This window comes from Myotis lucifugus, unplaced genomic scaffold, assembly GCF_000147115.1.
Source record: "Myotis lucifugus unplaced genomic scaffold, Myoluc2.0 scaffold_139, whole genome shotgun sequence".
Lineage (NCBI taxonomy): Eukaryota > Metazoa > Chordata > Mammalia > Chiroptera > Vespertilionidae > Myotis > Myotis lucifugus.
In genome coordinates this window covers 802,632-825,981 of record NW_005871187.1, presented here as the reverse complement: position 1 = coordinate 825,981, position 23,350 = coordinate 802,632, and the positions used below count along the sequence as shown (strand labels likewise).

The 23,350-nt window shown below is 38.6% G+C and overlaps 1 protein-coding gene across 1 annotated transcript in view; it reads right to left on the bottom strand.

Annotated features, from left to right (window-relative positions):
• Positions 1 to 23,350, bottom strand: part of CNTN5 (contactin 5) — a 643,923-nt gene that overhangs the window by 427,210 nt on the left and 193,363 nt on the right. Inside the window, exons 2-3 of the mRNA XM_023758835.1 lie at positions 614 to 737; positions 311 to 486 (exon numbers count right to left, since the gene is read on the bottom strand). Of these exons, the coding sequence (XP_023614603.1) occupies positions 311 to 486; positions 614 to 737 (300 nt within the window). The remainder of the gene's footprint in view (positions 1 to 310; positions 487 to 613; positions 738 to 23,350) is intronic.

Genomic DNA, 23,350 nt, shown 5'->3' with positions numbered 1-23,350 from the left:
TGGTCAAGGCACATACAAGAATCAACCAATAAATGCATAAATAAGTGGAACAACAAATCAATCAATCTCTCTCTCGCTTTCTTGCTCTCTCCTGCCTCTCTCCCTAAAATCAATTTTAAAAATTTGAAGAGGGCAAAGATTTCGGGGAATTTCAAAATCTCTCAGGAGGAAAGGCATTGTTTTTCTAGTTCTAATCCTTACTGAGATTTTTCTACTGTTTTAAAATCTGAGGTTTTATGCTTTTGCATAACTAAACTTGGAAATTACATATATATATATACACATGAAAAAACACATAAACTTTACTCACAGGCAAACTGAAGTATGGCCTCTCTACTAAGAATACTTCCAAATGTGTTGGCTGCTAAACACTGGTAATGGCCAGAATCTCTTGCTTCACTCGGATTGCTTATAATGAAGGTCCCGTCGATCAAACTGTAGCGATAATCACTTTCCAAATCAATTTCTGTTCCATTTCGAAGCCATCTAAGGAAAAATCAGAAGACAAATTGTGAAAATGACTTGAGACATTATAATACTCCCTGGAAGTGTCAGAATTTCATTGAAGGACATTTTTAAGACTTAAGAAAAATAAGTAACAGTGAATTTCTACCTGTAATTGGGGACTGGATTGCCACGAACTTCACAATTCAGTGCTACTTTCTTTTCATCAGAATCAGTTGGGAAAATTATATCATCTGGTTCTTGCACAAACACTGGCCCATAGTCCACACTTTCTGTAAGGACCAAGATAGATACACTTTAAAATTTCTTGAAATATCAAGACATATTTTTTTTTCCTCCATTATGTTCGCATTAAAAATTCTTGCTCTTTCCTTGTACTCCAAGGCATATTACCAAAAGAAAGGGTTAGCTATGAAATTATATTGTTTTAGTAGATTGCAGATATTTAAATAGATTTTTTGTAGTTGACTGAGAATTCTCATTAAAATAGGATATATATAATGGAAAACAAGCATTTCAAGCATTACTTTTGTATATTTTAAAATATATATCTTTATATTCATCTAAAGCAGAGTGTTATTATGTAAATAAAACTAAGCAAAATCATTATTTTAAAAACCTAAAAGTTTGTAAAGCTCTTAGAATGTTAAAAATAATATACAATAAAGGAAAAAGATATGAATTAATATTGTGCTACTACTTGGATACTACAGATATAAAAACATCAGTCCTTCATATATTCCTTTTTTCACTTATTCAATCAAGCACTACTTAGTGCTGATAATGCTGAAGTGTAGGGAGAAATCATGTAATACAAATAAATATATTGTCATGGAGTAAATAAAATATGTCCTCAAAAATGTAAATAACTGAATAAAAATGTCAAAACTACTGGTTATCAGTAAGTAAATAAGGTAAATAGGAGATCAGAAGAGAAAAGACATAAAAAAGGAGGGCAAAAAGGAAGAGTACTTAAATTTACTAAGTGCCTACTGTATGCCAGACATTAGATTCTATCTCATTTAATTAGTTAATACTCAGAGAAATTCTATAATAAGGTAATTTTAAACTAACAAAACTGTAATGGAAAAGTAGAAATGAATATAGGCTCCATATGTCCGGTTGGGCTTGAGGAAGACCAATCTGCTAGAGAAGTGATGAGTAAATGTGCTGTGGGAGTACGAGTCATGTTAGCCTGCAGTAGTGTGAGAATTTACAGAATTATATGCATACCTAGGATCTATAGTAACTGTTTACTTTATCTACACTAATAAAAGAGAAACATGCAAATTGGTGTCACTCGGCTACACCCACCAGCCAATCAGAGTGACTATGCAAATGAACCAAACAAAGATGGCGGTTAATTTGCATACACAGGTGCAGAGCGAAGACTGAAGGCTCTGGCCGGAGTAAAGACTGAAGACCGAAGACTGAAGAGGCTTGGCTTCTCCGCTGCGGTTGGATCAAAGGCCTGGGTCCCAGGTGCCAGAGGAAAACTGGTGCCAGCAGCCAGGGGAAGGAAGGCCTATTGCACGAATCTTCGTGCAATGGGCTTCCAGTTTTTAATAATCATGAATTTGATTGCATGATAACCTTAGATCAAGATTCTCACCTTGGTACATTTTGGGATATTCTGTGTTGTGAGACTGTCCTGTGCTTTGTTAGATATTTCCCATCATTCCTGGCCTCTATTCACTAGATTCCAGTAGCACACCTCCTCAACATAATAAATAATGTCTCCAGCCCTAACTAGTTTGGCTCAGTGGATAGAGTGTCAGCCTGCGGACTCAAGGGTCCCAGGTTCAATTCCGGTCAAGGGCATGTACCTTGGTTGCGGGCACATACCCAGTGGGGAGTGTGCAGGAGGCAGCTGAATCGATGTTTCTCTCTCACTGATGTTTCTAATTCTCTATCCCTCTCCCTTCCTCTCTGTAAAAAATCAATAAAATATATTTAAAAAATAAATAAATAAATAAATAAATAAATAAATAAATAAATAAATAACGTCTCCAGACACTGTTAAATATCCCCTGGGGTCAAAATTACCCTCTTTTAAAATAAGTGCCTTAGGAAAATGAAGAGGGGAAATTTTAGAAAAGCCGTATTTCCAATGTCTGTACTAAACAATTTGAAGTTTACTTGGTCTGTGGATAACCACAAGAAAATATAAAAAAAACTATGCAAAAATGTGAGCTTTAAAAAATTATAACTTAAAAAGTATACTTTCATACTTCAAATATAGGTAAATTAATTTTCTTTATTTAAATGCATGATAAGTCTATTATTTTGGGGCAAAGAAAATAAGTGCCATAATATTCTAAACATTCATCCAATAAAAACTGAGCACTCATAATGAGTAGATGATGGGAAGTATTTTCTTTGAGCCCTAGATAACCTAGATGAGGTTCTTTATCTTAACTCACAACAAAAAAATACTATGAAAATAACTGAAATGTATTTCTCTACACTAAATTATACCAATGTCACAAAACTTTTATTTAAAAATAAGGAAAACAAGTGATTGGATAAATAAATAACTAGAGAAAATTATTCTCAAAATATTGTAATTGTTTTTGCATCATAATTAATTTAAAAATTTGGCAAAGCACATGAAACCTCATTAAACTCTCAATTAGAGTTAAACTGTTCAATCAAGTTATGAAAAAATAATCACTTCTAATACACTGAAATGATTATTTATATACTAGAGGCCCAGTGCACAAATTCGTGCATGGGGTGGGGTGGGGTGGAGAACAAGACCACGGGAGGTTGGCCACCGGCCCCGAGGAGGGAGATGACTCTTTGGCCCCCCTGGGAAAGGGGCCGCGTCCACCACCACCCACCCCCAGTTCCATTGTCCCAGCCTAGGCCCAAAGACCCTGGCAGGGTCTGGAGAGGAGGCGACAGTTGCCAGGCCGGACGCAGAAGGAACGGATGCTGGATGCCAATGCCACCCTTGGCATCCCACCACCGCCTCCCCCCCTCCTCCTTCCCTCGCTGCTGCACTGACACCGTGGGGCACGGGCAGCCCCTGGGGAAGGGAGAGGATGGGAGTGAGACAAACCCTTGTGTCAAGGGCTGACTTTCAATAGATCACAGTAAGGAAGCCGCTCTACTATGTATGAAACCCCGACCTGTTTCTGGGTCAGGTTTCTATGAATGGTTTAGCACCAGGGGCCATTGGGGGCCGGCCGGCCAGGAGAAGGGGCCACAGGAGCACACTGACCACCAGGGGGCAGCTCCTGCATTGAGTGTCTGCCCTCTGGTGATCAGTGCACGTCATAGCGACTGGTCGACTGGTCGGCCGGTCATTCTGGTCATTCGGTCATAACAGTCGCTTAGGCTTTTATATATGTATATAGATTATAAATGCCTGGGATATATAAAATTAACATTTAATAAATGTATTTTATATATCTATACATTATCAAACTCATGAGCTTTAGAGTCAGACATACTTTGGTTTAAATTCCAGTACCATCATTTTCTAGCCTTGAGCTACTTTTATCTTTTGCTGCTCAATTTATTAATTGTAGATAATAATGTCTCATTACAGTGTTATAATGAGGATCAATGGACATTAACACTTATAAATAAATACACAGTAACTCATAAGTACTCAATAAATGTATGTGCAATATGGTATGTAATATAACCATGTGGCCAGAACTAAACCACCCCCCCCCCGCCCCATTTTATAGATGACAAAACTGAGGCTGAAGTCAATTGACTGAATGTATATAGCAAATAGATGATGAACCTGGAATACAAATCCAGAACTGTTGGTATCTAGAACCTAATTGCCACTGCTACAATTTACAAAGCACTTTCATATTATTTAATTCACTGAGCTGAGAATTATAATTATTTCTAATTCAAAGATGAAAACTCTGAGGTTCTGAGAGACTTCTGCAAAATTAACCACAGACTAAATGGTTGACTTTATTTATTTTTTAAAATGTATTTTATTGATTTTTTTACAGAGAAGAAGGGAGAGGGATAGAGAGTCAGAAACATTGATGAGAGAGATCGATCAGCTGCCTCCTGCACGCCCCCCAGTGGGGATGTGCCCACAACCAAGGTACATGCCCTTGACCGGAATCAAACCTGGGACCATTCAGTCTGCAGGCCGATGCTCTATCCACTGAGCCAAACCGGTTCGGCAATGGTTTATTTTAACTAAGGTTCTTTGGTGTCAAATCTTATGTTCTTAAAAATGTCAAAACAGACAAGAGGAATAAAAGATTGTCAGTTTGGAGAATAGCAGAGGGGTATGACTTGCTAAATTATGGACTGAAAAACAAGTGACTAGTCTGAACAACATTTATTCTATCACTAGAGGCCCGGTACACAAAATTTGTGCACAGGGTGGGGTCCCCTCAGCCCAGCCTGCACCCTCTCCAATCCAGGAGCCCTCGGGGGACATCCCTCTCAAGATCTGGGACCACTGGATCCTAACTGCTCACCTGCCTGCCTGATCACCCCTAACTGCCCCCCCCTGTCGACCGGGTCACCACACACAGACTGCCATTCAGTTGCTTGGTCGTCCCTCACTAACCCCCCTGCCGGCCTTATCGCCCCAGGCAGCATGCTGGTCATTACTGTTATTGTGACGGTGTCCTGGACAATTTGCATATTCCTCTATTATTAGTATAGATGACTGTCCATACTCTGTATCTCTGTTTTTCATTGTCAACTCCAAAAGCATGTTAGCATACACTCTCTCATCCTTTCTCTCCTTCTTTCAGTTTCCTCTTAGAAATAAAGTTCATTGTAAGGGGTGAAAAAGCATGTGTCTAGGTAGAGTGTACCAATTCCCAGCAAAGGGTCGCTATGATGCACTGACCACCAGGGGGCAGACACTCAACACAGCAGCTGCCCCTAGTCCACGGGCCTCAACCTCTGGTCACCCTACAGAGGGAGGTGACCAGCAACGGTGGTGGCAGCAGGAGACGGGGCTAATAAGTGGGCGGCACCAGGCCAACCAAGGCTGGTGCAAGCGGGGGCCCAGATCACTCTGCCAGTCACCCCACAGATCGGCCCTGATTGCTGGCCAGGCCTAGGGACCTTACCCGTGCATGAATTTTGTGCACTAGGCCTCTAGTTATAATCTATGATAATAAAAGCATAATATGCTAATTAGATCAGACAGCCAAACAACCTTCCGGACAGCCTTCTTTCCAGACAAAGCCATAGGGGGCGGGGGCCGAGGCTGAGGTGGAAGAGACTCCAGGCCGTGGTGGCAGCGAGTGGGGGCCGGGGCCAAGGCCCTTGCATGAATTCCGTGCATCAGGCCTTTAGTATAAAACATAAGGAAGTAATCCAAGTTTGTTTTTGTTCATGAAATCTCCATGAATGAAGCAGCTACAAATGTAAACTGATCCAAATGGGGTATTAGTGACTCAAATGTCATGAGTTCCATTGGTGTTCAGTGATATGATTTTCTAAATGGCCAACAACTCCTGTTAAAGTTCTTAACAAAATCAAATATAATCTCTCTATAATTTACACATTTTTACACTGACATATGCATATGTAAAAAATACCTTGTATATAATATAATACAGAGTTAGATTATAGTTTCAAAAATCATAAGAATTTTCAACTCATGTGAATGTCTGGCAGGGCATTTAAGAGACGTGTGCAATATAATTATAGGTTATTTAGCATTCTTGGTCTCTACTCACTAAGTTAAAGAAGTATAAATATCCTAGAATCGCTGAAACAAACAAAACTACTACACAAATTTTTGGACCACATCTGAAAGGGAGGTGCCACCCTTCTTACAATCACACTAAAGCCATGATTTTCAACCTTTTTCATCTCATGGTACACATAAGGTAATTACTAAAGTTCTGCCGCTTGCCAACATATTATTTGTCAATACGACCAAAAAATGGATATAAGTTTGATTCATTCACACCATATAGCTATTTTTGTGTTGGCTGTTGTCATTTTTTACTTGACAATATAAGGGAAAAGAGGTCAGTGCCTCTGACTAATCAGTGATGGCGAACATATGACATGCGTGTCAGAGGTGACACGCGAACTCATTTTTTTGGTTGATTTTTCTTTGTTAAATGGTATTTAAATATATAAACTAAATATCAAAAATATAAGACTTTGTTTTACTATGGTTGCAAATATCAAAAAACTTCTATATGTGACACGGCACCAGAGTTAAGTTAGGGTTTTTCAAAATGCTGACATGCCGAGCTCAAAAGGTTTGCCATCACTGGACTAAATAGTCAGGTATTGCGTGTTTTTAAAAATTCTTCTGGCACACCGGTTGAAAATCGCTGGACTAGAGCGATAAGCAAGAAACAATGACTGCTTGTGAAGTTAGCATGGTGTTGGCAATAGTCTTCCATGAGGATGCCTGAACAACAAGATGAAGCTTTCCTGTACAATGATGAGTCTGGGCTGATCGGCCTTTCTCCCAGTGGAGTTTCTTGGAGCACTGTTATGTATTTTATTTATGGAGACAATGATTTCCCTTGTAGAGTCCTGTCCTGGGATCAAGCTGATATCTCACCCTCTCTAATCCCTTTTGAAGTTATTGCCACTTATTGATAGGCTACCCAGATACTAACTCTCCTCCTGCCAAGACGTTTTAAGTATCATCTAATCTGAGATCCTTTCGTTAGGTTCGTAGGGAAGCCTTACTTCTTGACGTTGGATCATGTTTTCTGTTGTTTCCTGGATCCTGGCCAGAGATTATCATGCCTCCCTATATTCTAAACTTGCCATTCAGACTTAAATCCCTTTTAAAGAATTACATCTGTGCCTATTTTTCTCAAAGATTAGGTCTAATGCCAGATCCCAACTCCCTCCACCTGCTGGTTAGCTCTAGCATATGGTCTTATCTAACTTATTTATATAATGTGACCTATGTGTATCAGTAGTATAATCTAGAGGAAATATTAGCCTATTATATCCCATACAGTCATAGGAGATGCACTTCTAATGATCATTAATATACTTTATGTGAGAATTCCCAGAAATTGTGAAATGTTTAACTAGAAATTGCACTAAAATGACACAGTTATAATGTGAGAAAAAAAAAACTATTCACACCATGTGAGCACCTAAGATAAATTCTTAAAGAAAATATCTAACACTTCCTTTAACTTTAAGTTGCCTTTCAAGATAGAAATTAAGATTCTTTCTTAAAGTCAAACAAGTATAAACTGTCATTATGAAACTTTCAAGGAGTCCTAAGAATTAAAACATTATTTATTAAAAAGCATTATGATAAATGTTTTATGGATACTGGCATTATGTTGCACACATAATATAACTTCAGTGTTTAATAGATTTTTTGTCATTTTTCTAATGTAGCCATAAAAGAGAGGTCAGATGATTCAGAGTCGCTATCATTTATGAGAATGATAAAAGGATATAATTCAGAAGATGACGAACCACTAGGCACCCTGTCAACAGAGGGAGGGCATTGCATTTCATTTGTAACACAAAATACACAGTTTAGTTGAGAAATATTTAGGCAAATAATCTATCATAGTGTAGAAATTCAACCTAAATTCAGACTTCAAATTCCTCAACTAGATGCCTCTTTATTTATCAATATTTATTAAGCTCCTAGTTAGCTTGCACTGCTTTTAGGGCTGAAAGAGGATAAAGAAGGAGTATATAGCATGGTCTTTGCTCAAATGGCATATAGTTAAACTGCAAAAAATAGAACACTAATATAAAATAATAACAATAGCTCTAAAGTTAAGAATAAAATACAAAATAAAATTTAAAAGTTTAAATGAATGGTCATGAACTTGTAAGGTTTTTTTTTAGAACATGTTCTCATTTTAAACTGAGAGCAATTGGAGTAATCCGATTTAAGTAGGAATATATCTTCTAAGTGAAATACCTTTTTCCCATCCAGAGAGGATTCTTATGCTCATGAAAGATCATTTAAGTTTTGTATTTGGACATGCAAAACGATTTACCAAGAAAAGGTATTTTGAAGAAACACAGAAAACTGTCAACACAGAGTTCACGTTGTGTCTTGATGCCATGGCTCACAAGCTTCGTCCAATCTGGAAATGAGCTATATTAACAATGGAATCCAGCCAAAGGTACTGAGGCTATGAGGTAACAAATTTGGTAGGTGACAGGAATCTCCCCAATGTCAAAGCCAGTGGTAGAATCTCCGAAGGGTGGGCAGACTCAGTGTGTCATGTAAATTGCAAGTTCTGCTTATCATTGAGGGCATAAAGAGATCCAAAATTATATGCTTAACCTTAGTAATAAATAATTCACTTCAAATGCTTCTAAAAACCACCTTTTTTTTCACCTGAGATAGGATTTGTAGTCTCTGAATCTCCCCTACTAGAAGTCTGAACTTTCTAGTCAGAATCCCTCCTAATTCAGAATGCCTCCGTGCAAGGAAGATAAAATATGTAAACCTAACCATCTTATCACAAATAGAAGGAGATGCACCTTATACTTGATTAAGTTTATTCCTACTAAAATCACTACAACATAAAGAGATTAAGTCAAAGACTTTTGGCTATTAAGACAAAGACTATTGGCTTTTCATTTATAAAGGAAAGGACATGTATGTTATCAGCAGTGGTTACTACTAATCCTTGTCTACATCATAAAATCCTAAAGCAAGACATGCAGGTGTTTGAGGTGCTGACTCCTAAAGGCTCTTAATTAACCTATATCATCATAAGAATTTCTAATGAAAACCTTAGCAAATTTTAAAAATCAATTAAATTACATTACTTATATTTAAAACAAGTACTTCCAAGTAATTGCTAACAATTCAATTTTTTTAAAACTAGATAATACTTCTTGGTCTGTGGAACAGTTTGAAGAGTGATCGTAGTCATTACCCAAATTAACAATATCAGGTTGAAAGCAAAACAATTTTTGAGGACCCTGAATGAGACTGCAGTCCTACCTGTGAAAGGCTCAGACCCAGAGGACCCAGTTAAACCACATTTGCTTTCCTGACTCACAGAGACCATGAGATAGTAAAAAATGTAACATTTGTTCATTTTGTTGATGTCCTCACCATACTTCTAAATTTTCTACAGAGAATTCCTCTTACAATATCATGATTTTGAGGTTTCTTCATAAATCTTATCTATTCTAATTTTCTGTCTTGTGGTTATCTCGAAAAATTGGTATTATTTTCTAGGCAGCCAATCTCTAGAGTTAATCGAAATTTGTTATTCAGGTCTTGATTAAGCATCTTCTTTGGAATGAAAGTGAGATGAAAGCCAGTGTTTTTTAACCCAACGTGGAGAGTCATATTCCATTACTTTTGCCATAATCTATTTTCCAGAAGCAGGTTACTAACTTCAGCTCACCAGGGAAGAGAAGAGGTTACACTGTGAATACCAGGAGGTAGACCTCATGGTGAGCCATTTTAGATTCTGCCTACAATATGTACCACCACATTGGCTTCATCTTTTTTATTTTAGGAAATGAAGTATCACAGATGAGTTCATCTATCTTCCCTACCCTGGTACCATTTCCCTGCTCTCAATCTCCCTTTGTCCTCAGAGGTAGGCATTATAGTCAACTTGCTCTCTTAGGTCCATGTTTTTAAAATTATACCATGTATATGTATCCATAAATGGTACATTATTTTTATTTTTTACATAAGTGGTATTATATTACATGTAATATTCTGTAACTTTTCTTGCTCATTAACCCATATTTTGAGATATCCATTTTGTCTCCTAAAGATATAGTCTATTCACTTTAACAGTTTTAAGTTTTGAATGAATGAAAAGTAGAATTTATGTATCCATTTCTCTTCTGATGGACTTCAAGTTGTTTCTAATTTTTAAAAATTAAATATATTGCAGTGAACATACTTTCATATTGCCTTGTGCACGTGTGAGCAAGTTTCTCCAGGTTGTATACACAGAAGTGGAATTGCTTTCCCAAATTGCTCTGCAAACTAGATTTTTACATTTCTTAGGAAAATCTTAGCTCTACCTGGGGTACTTCTGGGCTTAATTCTGAGCAGGAGTGGGATGGCTTTGTATTCAGGCTCTGTTAGTTTTCTCATTTTTCACGAGAGCATGTCAACCCCAGCTTTACTCTCTATTAAAGCTAAAGGGAATTGCCTGACGAAAGCCATATGTCAGGCTCTTGTCAGAGAGAACAAACTCAAAGCCACATCTAGCCAAGATCTATCAAAGGCTCAGATGGGAAAACAATAGTTATGAAAGATTACTTGAAAAAATATTCAGACTGTTTATTCTTCCTAGTAATCTAAATGGGGGTTAATCTAGAGCAGCAGATGACTTCAATTATATCAAACTGGTTCCCAACCTACAGCTTTGACACTCAAGCATGGTCCACAGACCAGCAGTGTCACCATCACTGGGAGCATTTTATAAATGCCGATTATTTGGCCCTACTTCTGATCGGTTGAACGGAGTTCTGTTTTAACAATATTCCCAAGTGATTCTTTGCACATTAAAGATTAAGAAGCACATTTTTAGATAATTACTTCTCACTTTGTTGATGTTTGGGTTTCATCTGCCTTTACTGAAGCAGATGAAACTCACTGTTATGGAGCCAATAAGAATAATGTTCAGGTCACTGGCCTTTATATCAATTAATTATTAATAAGGACTCTCCAGAAAAAATTTGTCTGATCTTAGTGTCAGCAATAGCTGTGCTTCTACTCAATTAGTATTTCATTTTAATCCTTAAAAAATGAGAAACATGTAACTGTTTCCTTGACTGCTAATTATCCAAAGCAGGTATGAATATATACTTTAAATTAGTCTTAAACCTGGCTCCATTTCATGTCCGAATATTTGTTGTTTTCATCATTTTCATGTGTTTTAATTTATATTTTCTAACTGTATTTTATTTATCATTGTGAGCTATGTTAACTTACATTTGGAACGAGAGAACAAAGTACTAGAACCTAATTATACAAAAAACAAAAGAATCTCATAATTCACTTAATAAAATCCTGTGTCATTTAATTATGGGGATACTAGAGGCCCAATGCAGGAAGATTCCTGCAAGAATAGGCCTTCCTTCCCTTGGCTGCTGGCACCAGCTTCACTGCTCTGGCCGCTGCCTCCCACCTCATCTTTGCCACATCAATTTGCATATTCCCTCCTTATTGGCTGTGGGTGCCTCCATTTTGTTGTGAGGTGAAAGTCAATTTGCATATTCCGGATATTCTGAGAAATGTATCAGTAGACAATTCCATCATTGCACAAATTCATAGAGTTCACTTACACAAACCTAGGTAGTATAGCCTACTACACACCTGGGCTATTTGGGATTGCCTATTTCTCCTAGCATGTTACTGTACTGAACACTGTAGGCAATTGTATAGGACATTTACCATAAATGAAACTTGGAAGACTGGAAGTCTCACTATGAGTCGGTAAGTGAGTGGTGAGTGAATGTGAAGGCCTACGACATTACTGTACACTATTGTAGACTTTATAAACACAATCCCACAAGCCCTCCCCTGTTTCCTTCCAACAAGGTTAGAAGCAGAATATCAAAGCTGTCAACAATGCTCCATGGACAGGGATGTGGGCTGGATTAACTGGAAATATTGAGGAGAAACAGGCTGGGTAAGGCATAAGTCACCAAGATAATAACTGTTAGGAGGTTTGAAAGGTGGCCTGAGGATCGGGAGGAGTAAGAAAACAAGATACAGAGATAAAGGAACACAGTGGGTTGTCATGGTGATGTGTTTTGGCTACTGCATGTTGGAGCAGTGGTCACATTAAAAAACTTTGTGGGATTCATTTAAAAAACATAGGGTGTTTAACATTGAGAGAGTGAATAATAGAGGATTCAATATTTTGAATTTGGAAATTTGTTTTTGTCTCCATTGACCTTATTTGGCATAAAGGGCTCTCTCTGGCATTGAATTAATGGAAGAAATAAAACTTACCTCTGTTTCACATCATTACAACCTGAAAATATTTCCAAAGAACAGGGACAGGCTGTCTGCACACTATCACAGAAAGCTTTCACTAAAGAGGCAGTGGCACTTAAATTTGTTAAGGCAGCTCCTGTGGACCTGTGTCCTTTGTTGAGGTCCTCAACAAAGAACTTACATAATGTCCTCTGAAGGCCATCAGACTAGGTCTGGGAGGGCTCTGATCAGACCCTCTGGGTATGTAGCACTTGGGGGACAGACTCCTTTGTGCTAAAACAGGTCAGGGGCTGACTGGCTGAGATATAACCTATGCACTCATAATTGAGGTGCTGTGAGTGAGAGGGAATACATTGCCAGACCCCACAGATATGTCTCCTGTCAAAGGGAAAAAAATCCCTCCAGAACCACATGTGCTTCCATTTCTTACAGTTAATTTAGCATTATTAGAATCTTACAAGACCACTGTCCTGTACATCGTCTGTCATCGACTGAAATGCTATTAGGAGGTGCCTGATTGTACATCCTATCTCGTCATCCGTAAAATAATGATGCCTAAAGAACAACAATCATAACACATCTCTCCTGATGAGTATGACATTAGTTAATGTAATAGAATTTTTAAAAGACTTTTTTAAAATCATTTTTAGGTTTACAATAAAATTGAGAGTTAATAAACTAGTTGCTGTTTCAGCCTCTCACAGGAGTGAGATTTCGCATGTGTCTCCCACCCCCACACATGCATACCTTCTTTCATACTCACTAGAGTAGTACTTTTTTAAAAAACCAAAGATAAACATATATTTACATATCATAATTACCCAAAGTCTATAGTTTATGTTAAAGTTCATTCTTGGTTTTGTACATTCTTTGGTTTGGACAAATGTATAGTAACATATTCATCATTATGATATCATTCAGAGTATTTTCACTGCCCTAAAGTCACCTTTCCTTTGCCTACTCATCTCTGCTCTAACTCCCCATCTCTGGAAACCGCTAATCTTTTTACTGTAGCCTTTTAAGATTTACTTATTTCACTTAGCAATGTGAATTGAAGTTTCCTTTATGTCTTTTCATGGTTTAATAACTAATTTCTTTTTAGCACTGAATGATATTCCATTGTCTGGATGTACCACAGTATTTATCTATTCACATATTTGAGGACATGTGGTTGCTTCCAAGATTTTCAATTATGAATAAAGCTGTTATAAAACATCCACGTGCAGGTTTTTATGTGGACATGTATTTCCAAATCTTTTGCAAAAATACCAAGGAGCATAATTGCTGGATTATGTTAAGAGTATGTTTAGTTTTGTAAGATACTGCCAAACTGTCTTCCAAAGGGGCTGTACCGTTTTGTATACCCACCAACAATGTTCCTGTTGATCCACATCCTCACTAGCATTTGGTGTTTTCAGCATTCTGGATTTTGGTCATTCTAATAGTTATATAGTAGTATCTCATTGTTTTAATTTGTATTTCCCTGATGACATATGATGTGAAGCATTGTTTTCCATAATTATTTATCATTTGTGTATCTTCTTTGGTGAGGCATCTGTTTTTGGCCCATATTTTTAACCAGGTTATTATCCTATATTGAGTTTTAAGAGTTATATCTATATTTCTAGGTAATAATATATCAGATATATATTTTTAAAAATATTTAAAAAGACAAGTCTGTGGCTTATCTTCTAATTCTCTTCATATTGTCTATTACAGAACATGTTATGGGAATTACAAAACTTGTATTAAGTGTAAGTATTTTGAAAAATGATGAAACATTTTAAAGGAGGTAGTACTATGCTTAAATAAATTTTAAATGTCAACACTATGAGATGATGCTCCACGTGGAAACAACTGGCATAATCATGCAGCGTGAGTTGGCTTGTGATTGGCACCACAACCCAATTTGACATTTATGGAGTCTTTCCAGGTAGTTCTTGCAAAATGTTTCTTTGAATGTTCCGTCCTTCATCAATCATAATTAAAAGGTAGCCCAAAGTGTACTGGACTTAAAATCAGTAGATAATGTGAACAAAATACCTGACTATACTGCTGTTAAAAAAAGAAAGAACAGGCCAAAATGGAATCACTCTTGCTAACCAAAAGTTAATAATCAAACGAGTTGCTGTTTCAGCCTCTCACAGGAGTGGGATTTTAAACTGAGTCCAACTCAAGAACTGGGTCCTGGAATCAGACTGCATTCGATTTGAGCTGGACAGGCTCCAACTGGAGACTTTCAAATGAATATTAAGAGATGGGATGCATTATATCAAAAAATTGAGTGTGCCATCTTTTAGCACACCTGCTTATTTTATGTTTATGAATTACAGTCCTGGAAGCTGCAGATACTTGCAAAGGAGAGAGAATCTTGCTGGAGACTCTTGAGTTGCAATGACCATTGTGAGGAGAATTCTGGTTAGATAAAATTGTTTAAGTGCACTTGAAAATAAGTGTTCCTAAACTGAACCATCAGAATGAGATCTCTAATTTAATTATTACAAAATGATTGCAAGAGTTTACAAAATGTTTCAGAATTCTAAAGCAGTGTTATGAAAAGATTCATTGCAAAGTCTAATAGCAAATTAAAAAGATAAAAGGTACCTAACACAGAAAACTACAAGGCTGACATAACTGCTACTGCTCCCCTCTATTCTCCTTTATTCCAATACTCATTCCAGTGGTTCTGTCTCAACTGCCTTTCCAGTGTGAAAAAACAGTTACCTATTCAAATAAAGCCACCTAAAGCTACATATGATTCCTCTCAGGTATCTTTCACTCCTAGGTAAGAGACCCATCTAAGGACCACAAGCAAAGAATTTATGAAACCCTGGAATATTCTCAAATATTTCTCCTCAGTCCAGTAATAGAGAAAAGTAAAATTTCATGTTGATCATTGTATTTGGTCCTGATGTCAGCCATGGAGTGGTTCTGTCCAGTTCCTCAAGGATTTGTTCCGCTTCCCTTTCCTGGGTCCGGAGCCAAAACACAACTGAGGCCAAGGGACTATGTTTAGTTTGATTGAAAACTCTGTCTCAATAGTCAGTGGACCCAGGACCTTGTTTCTAAGACTTTTGAATGCTGACCAGGACCTCATTGTCCTGAGGGCTTAACAATTAAGCAAGTGAGAGAGAGGGAAGTAGGTGAGTCAGGGCCCTAGGGGAGGCAAGTTGAATCAAAGAAAAAAAAATCAAAATAAAAGGCCACATGAAGGAAAACAGGTTTCTGTGTGGTTACAAATTTCCCTTTTATACTCTGTAATCTACACACCATCTTGGAGTTCTGGCTTCAGAGCATTAGCTTCCCATTCCCCCTGGGTGGCGCCATTCATAAAATAGCCAATCATTCTCCACTGCAGTGCTTGGTGTCTAGTGTTTGGCTCTGCTAGTGCTGTTGGATGAACTCTTTCTACTCAATAATACTATTCAAATAAATTCACATTATTTACAACTTGATATGAAGGTTTTATAAGTAATCTAAACATAATTAAGGGTGATTAAATTAAATATATATAAGTAGGGTTAAAAGTTTTTAGGTAAACTTTTCAAATAAGTTTTCCAAATATTTTCAGTATTATGAAACCTTAAGGTTTTGCTAAGTTAAATTAGGTGATGGAAATTATATTAAACTAGAGGCCCGGTGCACAAATTCATGCACGGGTGGGGTCCCTTGGCTGATTGGGGCCGTGGGAGGTTGGCCAGCCAGCCTGATCGGGGCCATTGAGGCTGGCTGGCCGGGGGAGAAACAGCGGGAAGTTGGTCAGATGTGGGAGTGCACTGACCACCAGCTCCCGCGTTGAGCGTCTGCCCCCTGGTGTTCAGTGTGCATCATAGCGACCAGTCGTTCGGTCGTTCTGTCATTCATTCAGTTGCTTGGGCTTTTATATATATAGAAGATATCTAGATCAATTCCAAATAAGAAAAAACACTGAAAATTAATTACTGAACATAAGTTTATGTACTTTTGGCTTCTGATTGCAGAAAAAGTAAAGATAAATTTGAGTTTATTATTAAACATGTCATATATCACACTGAGTAACTTACTCTGAGAAAGCACATTTCCAAAAATAATAAAAAGTATTTATAAATTTGCCATGCCACAGACAACTGATATAAAAGACAGTTTATCATTGTTTACTTCTTAGATTTTACTAAAATTTAAAGTTTTTAAAGGTTAAAAATTCTAATATATGTAATTGACACCACTAGAAATAATAAGAAGGGTGACTGTATATAGTAAGATGTGGGTTTTTTGCTCAGAAATAGAATAAAGAATGAAGAGGCATTTTTATTATGGGAAATTAGAGTAATTTTATTTAAACTAGAACTTCTGGCTATGAAGGACAAACTAAATATATACAAAAAGTTGAAGAGAGAGAGATAAAGAGAGACTTTTGCCTGTGTAACTAATATGGCTAAGTGAGTGGTAAGGGTTTTAAAAATTAAAGTTTAATATCAATGGTGTACTTATGTAAGCTCCAAACTTAATTTTCTTTCATCTGCCAAAAGGTTTCTCTTTTCAAGTAATCTATTGAGAAAGCAAAGACTGTTTTATCCAAATAATTTTCTGTGTTTTATGTTGTCTGAACTAGGTCTTTGATTAGTTAAGAAAACTGAATCTTCTCAATAGTTAGAGCTAACCTTCTGTAATTGTCTTTGAAATCTTTTGATGTCGCTTTGGTCAAATAATTAAGTATTACTTCATAATAACTTGTGATCCTATTTAGTCAAGTGCTTTAGGACCTTTTGAAATTTTGACAAACTTCATAAGAATCAAATTCTAAATAGTCTTTTTGACCCCAAACTAACTTTGATATTTTTCAGAGAGTTCAGGGAAAATATCAAAGGATTTGTCTCTCTCCTTATAAAAAGGGAGATTTTGAACTAATTGGGCTTATTTGATATGTTTAATTACATGAGTAACATTGTCAAATAAGAAGTAATAAGTTTAGTTACATTGTGTCTGTATATGTTCTATGAGTTTCAGACATTATGTACAACAAGAGGCCCAGTGCACAAAATTCGTGCACTGGGGGGGTGGGTTGTCCCTCAGCCCAGCCTGCACCCTCTACAATCTGGGACCCCTCAGGGGATTTCTGACTGCCGGTTTAGGCCCGATCCCACAGGCAGTCGGACATCCCTCTCATGATCCAGGACTGCTGGCTCCCAACCGCTTGCCTGCCTGCCTGCCTTATTGCCCCTAACTGCTTCTGCCTGCCAGCCTGATCACTCTCTAACCACTCCCCTGCCAGCCCGATCGATGCCTAACTGCTCCCCTGCCGGCCCGATCGCCTCCAACTGCCCTCCCCTGCTGGCCCGGTCACCCCCAAATGCCCTTCCCTGCCAGCCCAGTCACCCCCAACTGCCCTCCCCTGTAGGCCTGGTTGTCCCCAACTGCCCTCCCCTGCTGGCCTGGTTGTCTCCAACTGCCTTCCCCTGCAGGCCTGGTCCCCCCCAACTGCCTTCCCCTGCAGGCCTGGTCCCCCCCAACTGCCTTCCCCTGCAGGCCTGGTCCCCCCAACTGCCCTCCCCTGCTGGCCTGATTGCCCATAACTGCCCTCCCCTGCTGGCCATCTTGTGGCTGTGGGCGCTGACATCTTTGAGGGCATGGCAGTCAATTATTATATTCCCTTCTTATTTGCTGTGGGAGCAGCCATCTTTGCTATGGCGTGAGGATCAATTAGCATATTTGCTCTTTATTAAATAGGATTCCTGGAAGTCTGACATGTCCTGGCATAAGCTGTCTGTCACCCAAACTGAGGCTCACACTATAAGGACTGAACCTGAGTATCAGGGAAGTGCCCTGGCTGACTTTCAGGCAAAGGCAGCAGCGACAGAATCTATAAAGACTGTGGCACACGTGGAGGATGTGGTCCATTCAGCTTCTGCAAAAATGACCCCTTGGTGCAAGACTTTGGCCATACTGATGTATTTGTAACATGGCAACAGTGTGCTCCTGAGTGAGAGAAATTAAGATGGATAAAAAATGGCTATTCATTAAACACATAGTCAAGGCTATGAAAAATCCAAGACAGCCACATGGTTCATCCATGCTCCCTGGTAAACCACATGTTGGGGATTTTTGCATTCTTTCCTCCACCATAGTGAGTTTAAGAAAAACTAGTTGGTCCTGAGAGGCCTCAGACCTCCTCCCTCGGAACCTTTTGAGCTCCTGCCACTTAATATGGGTTATCAATATGTCCTTGTTACAGCATGTATGTTTTCCTGCCGCAAGGCTGATGGCTTATAATGGCAAAGAAAATGTGTTTTCATTTCACACAAGATAGTCACTGGTAGACCAGTGCCTACTGGTATATAATCTTCTGCTGGTCCCTTGTTGTCTCATGCTAACGTCATTAGCTATGTAAGTCTTTAATGTCGTTTGCTTGAGTTTATTATTGACAGAGTAAGGAAGATTTTCCAGATCTCCATTCAAGGGATGCTGTGGTTACATTCTAATGCCTGGAGGATGGGTATTCTGGAAGCATCCTCAAAGGAGGACAGCCCTTGAGCCCTATTGAAAGGAATCTTAGCAAGTACTCCCAAGCATTGCCACTGCTGCAAAACTGGAGGTGTTGAACCTTGGATACACACCTCACAACTAAAGAAGGCTGCACCTGGCTCTCGCTGGTTTTGTTCAGTGGTTACAGCATCAGCCTCAGACTGAAGGATCCTGAGTTCAATTCTGATCAAGGGTATGAACCTCAGTTACAGGCTGGATCCCATGCTCCGGTCAAGGCACGTGCAGGAGGCAACCAATTGATGGTCTCTCTCACATCAATGTTTTCTCTCTGTGTCTCTCCTCCTCCCTTCCATTCTCTCTAAAAATCAATGAAAGAAATATCCTTGGGTGAGAATTAACAACAACAACAAAAAGGCTGCACCTGGCATTTAATTCTGTATAAATGCCGGAGACCTTCAAATTTGACTAAGAAGAGAAGAGACTGACATCAATATAGACAACTTCCACCCAAGAGATTAGACTTCCTATTTAGCTAAACATGAAACCCTTCCTTCTTTCCTTCCTTCCTTCCTTCCTTCCTTCCTTCCTTCCTTCCTTCCTTCCTTCCTCCCTCCCTCCCTCCCTCCCTCCCTCCCTTCCTTCATTTTTCTTTCTTTTATACTGGCATTGACCTGAAAAGATAATGCCATCATCTGTATCTTCCAAGTCATTGCTAAGAGGGTAACCTCTGTAATTCAGAACAACTTTTTATTTAAAGTTATAAGAAAACCTAACTGACCCCTAGCTTGAATGAGCAATCATGCCCTGACTGGATTTACACTTGTCGTCATGGTTATCTTTCTTCTTGGGTCTATGCATGCCTAGAGAGCTGGTGCACAGCTGGGCAATGCCCCTAACTGCTGAGAAAGAACCTGTTAGGTAGGAAGTTAGACATGAGTGGCTGGGGCAGGGCCTGTCCTGGGGTCCTGACAGGGGTCAGACCAACATTGCCTTCAGACCACCTCTATGGACAGCCAGCAGACTGCCAGCAGCCAGGTTCAGAACCAGTGGTTCTAGGCACAAGCTCAGAGGAAAATAACAGGACCTCAATTTGACCTTACTAGGGTCCTGGACTAATTATAATAAATTTTGCATTAATATTTTGACAACCCCTCCCTGCCATGGTTTTTCTGCAGTGCATTATGGGTAAGGGCATGGGCAGAAGAAATTCAGTTATATAAATTTAGTTATAAATTTAGCCCATCATCCCTGACTGCAAATGAAATTCTCCACCCAGAAAATCCCTCTTTTAAACCATATAACCCAGGAGTTCAGGGCCATTGTCTCTTTCGACTGGCCCTCTCCTTGCTTGGAGTGTATTTTTAATAAATCCCATTTTGTTTTACTTTCATTTTCATTGACCTTAAAATCTTTTCTGCGTCGAGGAGAAGAACCGGTGTCCCAGCCAGTGACCCAGTCAGTAACAAAGCTACCAGGGGTCTTTTCATGATGCAGAGTTTGCTAACTTGGCAGAGCCCTACTTCCCTGGTTAGCAGGAAATGTAAATGGGAATATCCTTAACTTAACTTGTGGAGACATTGAAGAGCCCTTAATTAATTTTTAGTTGAGCAAGAAGGTATCTGTGTTGTAGTCAACATCACCTGCTCTACCTACATCAACACTTCTGGAGCAGTTGAAACTGTTACATAAGATCACTGAGAAAGTCACTTAGCTTAACACTCCGGTGTGGGGTGAATTTCCCGCCAAAATATAAGATGGCTCTGTCTTTTGGTTTTGTTCCATCCACCAAAAGGGTGGATTACAAACAAATATTTGGTAATACGCAGTTACAATCGGCCCGAGTTTACACGTTTCCCGCACTCCACCGCAAATCTATATGAACCGAGTTAAAGACGGCTCCCTCGGAGTACGCGCAATTCACGCGAGCCGACTTAACTCGTTTCCCCCACTCCAAGTGTTAAAAAGGTAATTACTGCACCCCTATGTTCATAGCAGCACGACTTACAATAGCAAAGATTTGGAAACAACCTAAGTGCCCATCAGCAGATGAGTGGATTAAAAAACTGTGGTACATCTACACAGTGGAATACTACGCTGCTGTAAAAAGAAGGAATTCTTAACATTTGCAACAGCATGGATGGGCCTGGAGAGCATTATGCTAAGCGAAATAAGCCAGTCAGAGAAAGATAAACATCACATGATCTCACTCATTTGTGGAATATGATGAACTAAAATATATCTAGAGACAGAGAAGCATCAAACAGACCATCCAACCTCAGAGGGTAGGTGGAGGTGAGGAGGAGGAAGGGGACGGGGAGGGGGAGGGGAGGGCACGGTGAGAGATCAGCCAAAGGACTTGTATGCATGCATATAAGTATAACCCATGGACATAGACAGTAGGGGGGTGAGTCATGTGCTGGGGGGTGGGAATGTCTAGGGAGAGTTCAATGTAACACTTTAAACAATAAAGAATTTTTTTAAAGGTGATTACTTTAACAAGGGTCTTTCTTTGATTGGTTTGGGTCTTGGAGACTATGGCTCCAAAGTACATTCAAAGCATTGGAAGTTATCCTATTTAGAGTTATCCTAATAATCTCCCTCTCACATGCTTGAAATGTATGTTTGCAGGAAAAGGTATCCCTAAGACTGCAATATCAAAAGGGAATGAAGAAAAGACCAATTTAAGCATTTTCAACCTAAATCCATGACCTGTGAGTATCCCCGGGATTAAACAAAAACATCATGGCCTGTGAATATCACACAGGCTAAGAATTTTATAAAAAGGTGGGAAATGCTAAAACAAGAAACAGCAGTCCAAATGAATCACTTTTACTAAGACATGTCACCAAACCAAAATTTCATTAACTAATCTAATTGCAGTTTCAGCCTCTCCCAGGAGTGGAATTTAAAGCGATCATTCTGGAATTTTCTGCTTAATGTTAGTGAGGTGATATGCAAGAGGAAACCTCTGCCATTTCCTTCCTCCCATAAGAATGGGAGGAAATAATTTTCCCTTCTTTTCTTTTGCTAATAAATCCCCTGCCCACCCTTCTGCTTATATGCATTTAAAAAAAAAAACTCCCAAACTTTCATGTTATATAACCCCTGAGATGTTGCTCTACTCAGAAATTTAATAAAGCCAATTAAGTCTTCAAATATATTCAGTTGAATTTTGTTTTTAACACTACTTATTCGCAGTGTGACCTTTTCAAAGATACTCATCTGCCTTTCAGTTTCCATTTCCATTGAAAACAGTAAGAATTTACATCTATATATATAAAAGGTTAAAATGCAAAGTGTCCCCTCGGGAGTTCGACCAGGAGACCAGAAGTTCGATCGCTTGCTACGATGTGCACTGACCACCAGGGGGCAATGAGGACCAAAGGAAGGTCCCGGCCAGCAGCCAGAAGGCCTGGATCGGCCCTGATCGCCGGCCAGGCCTAGGGACCCTACCTGTGCACAAATTTCGTGCACCGGGCCTCTAGTCTTACATATTTGTTGAGAGTATAAATGATGTAAGCTATACAAAAGAGCCTGGCACAGAAAGTGGTAATAATCACATACTAGTGCTTTTCTCTGACTATTAATCCACCTTGTATTGTTTTATTGACATATCCAAAAGTGAAAAAGTTAGAGAACATTTAGAAAATCTTGTTCCACCTGTAATGTTAATATCTGTATAGCAGTCCTTCATTTAACTGATATCTTAGTGCTGGACATTTAAATGATTTCTTATTTTCCACTCATAAGTAAAGCTAGTATATACTTATATCTCTGAGTGTATTATTATTTTATCATGCAGAATACATTTCTAGAAATGAAACATGGGATTAAAGAATATGGCTATTTTGAGGCTCTTAATATTTACTGTTAAATTGTCTTTCAGAAGTTTTATGTTTTTTTTTCAGTCTATGAATTTATTATGTAGTCTTAATCCTAAATCAAGTAGGTCTCAGATATAATTTTTATATATATATATATAAACATTTTTTGAAATATGTGTGGGACAGAAAACATACTTATTACCAAGGAGGCCTTAAGATTTTTCTCAGTTTGACTAAACTTTAGGCAGGTTTCTTACTAACTGTAGTCCCCTAACTCCCTTTTCTTAGAGCATTTACTTTAGAAAACTTTCAATTAAGATTCCTTCTCTGGCCCTGTGACATGTAAATTTTCTTTCAGTTTCTGGCCATTTTTAAAACCCAGGGATGTCTCTCTCAAGGATCTCTCAAAGAATGGAGCCATTCTTTGAAATGTAATTATCTATTATGCTAAATGAAATAAGCCAATCTGAGAGAGACAAATATCACCTTATCTCACTTCTTTGTGGAATCTAATGAACAAAATGAATTGACCAACAAAATCAGACCAAAAGCAGGGAGGCATGGAACAGATTGACATACCTTGATATAGGGTTGGGGGGACAAAAAAAGATCAACCAAAGAACTTATATATTTATATGCATAACCATGGACACAAGCAATAGAAGGGTGAAGACCTGGGGTGGGGGGTTGGGGCTGGGAG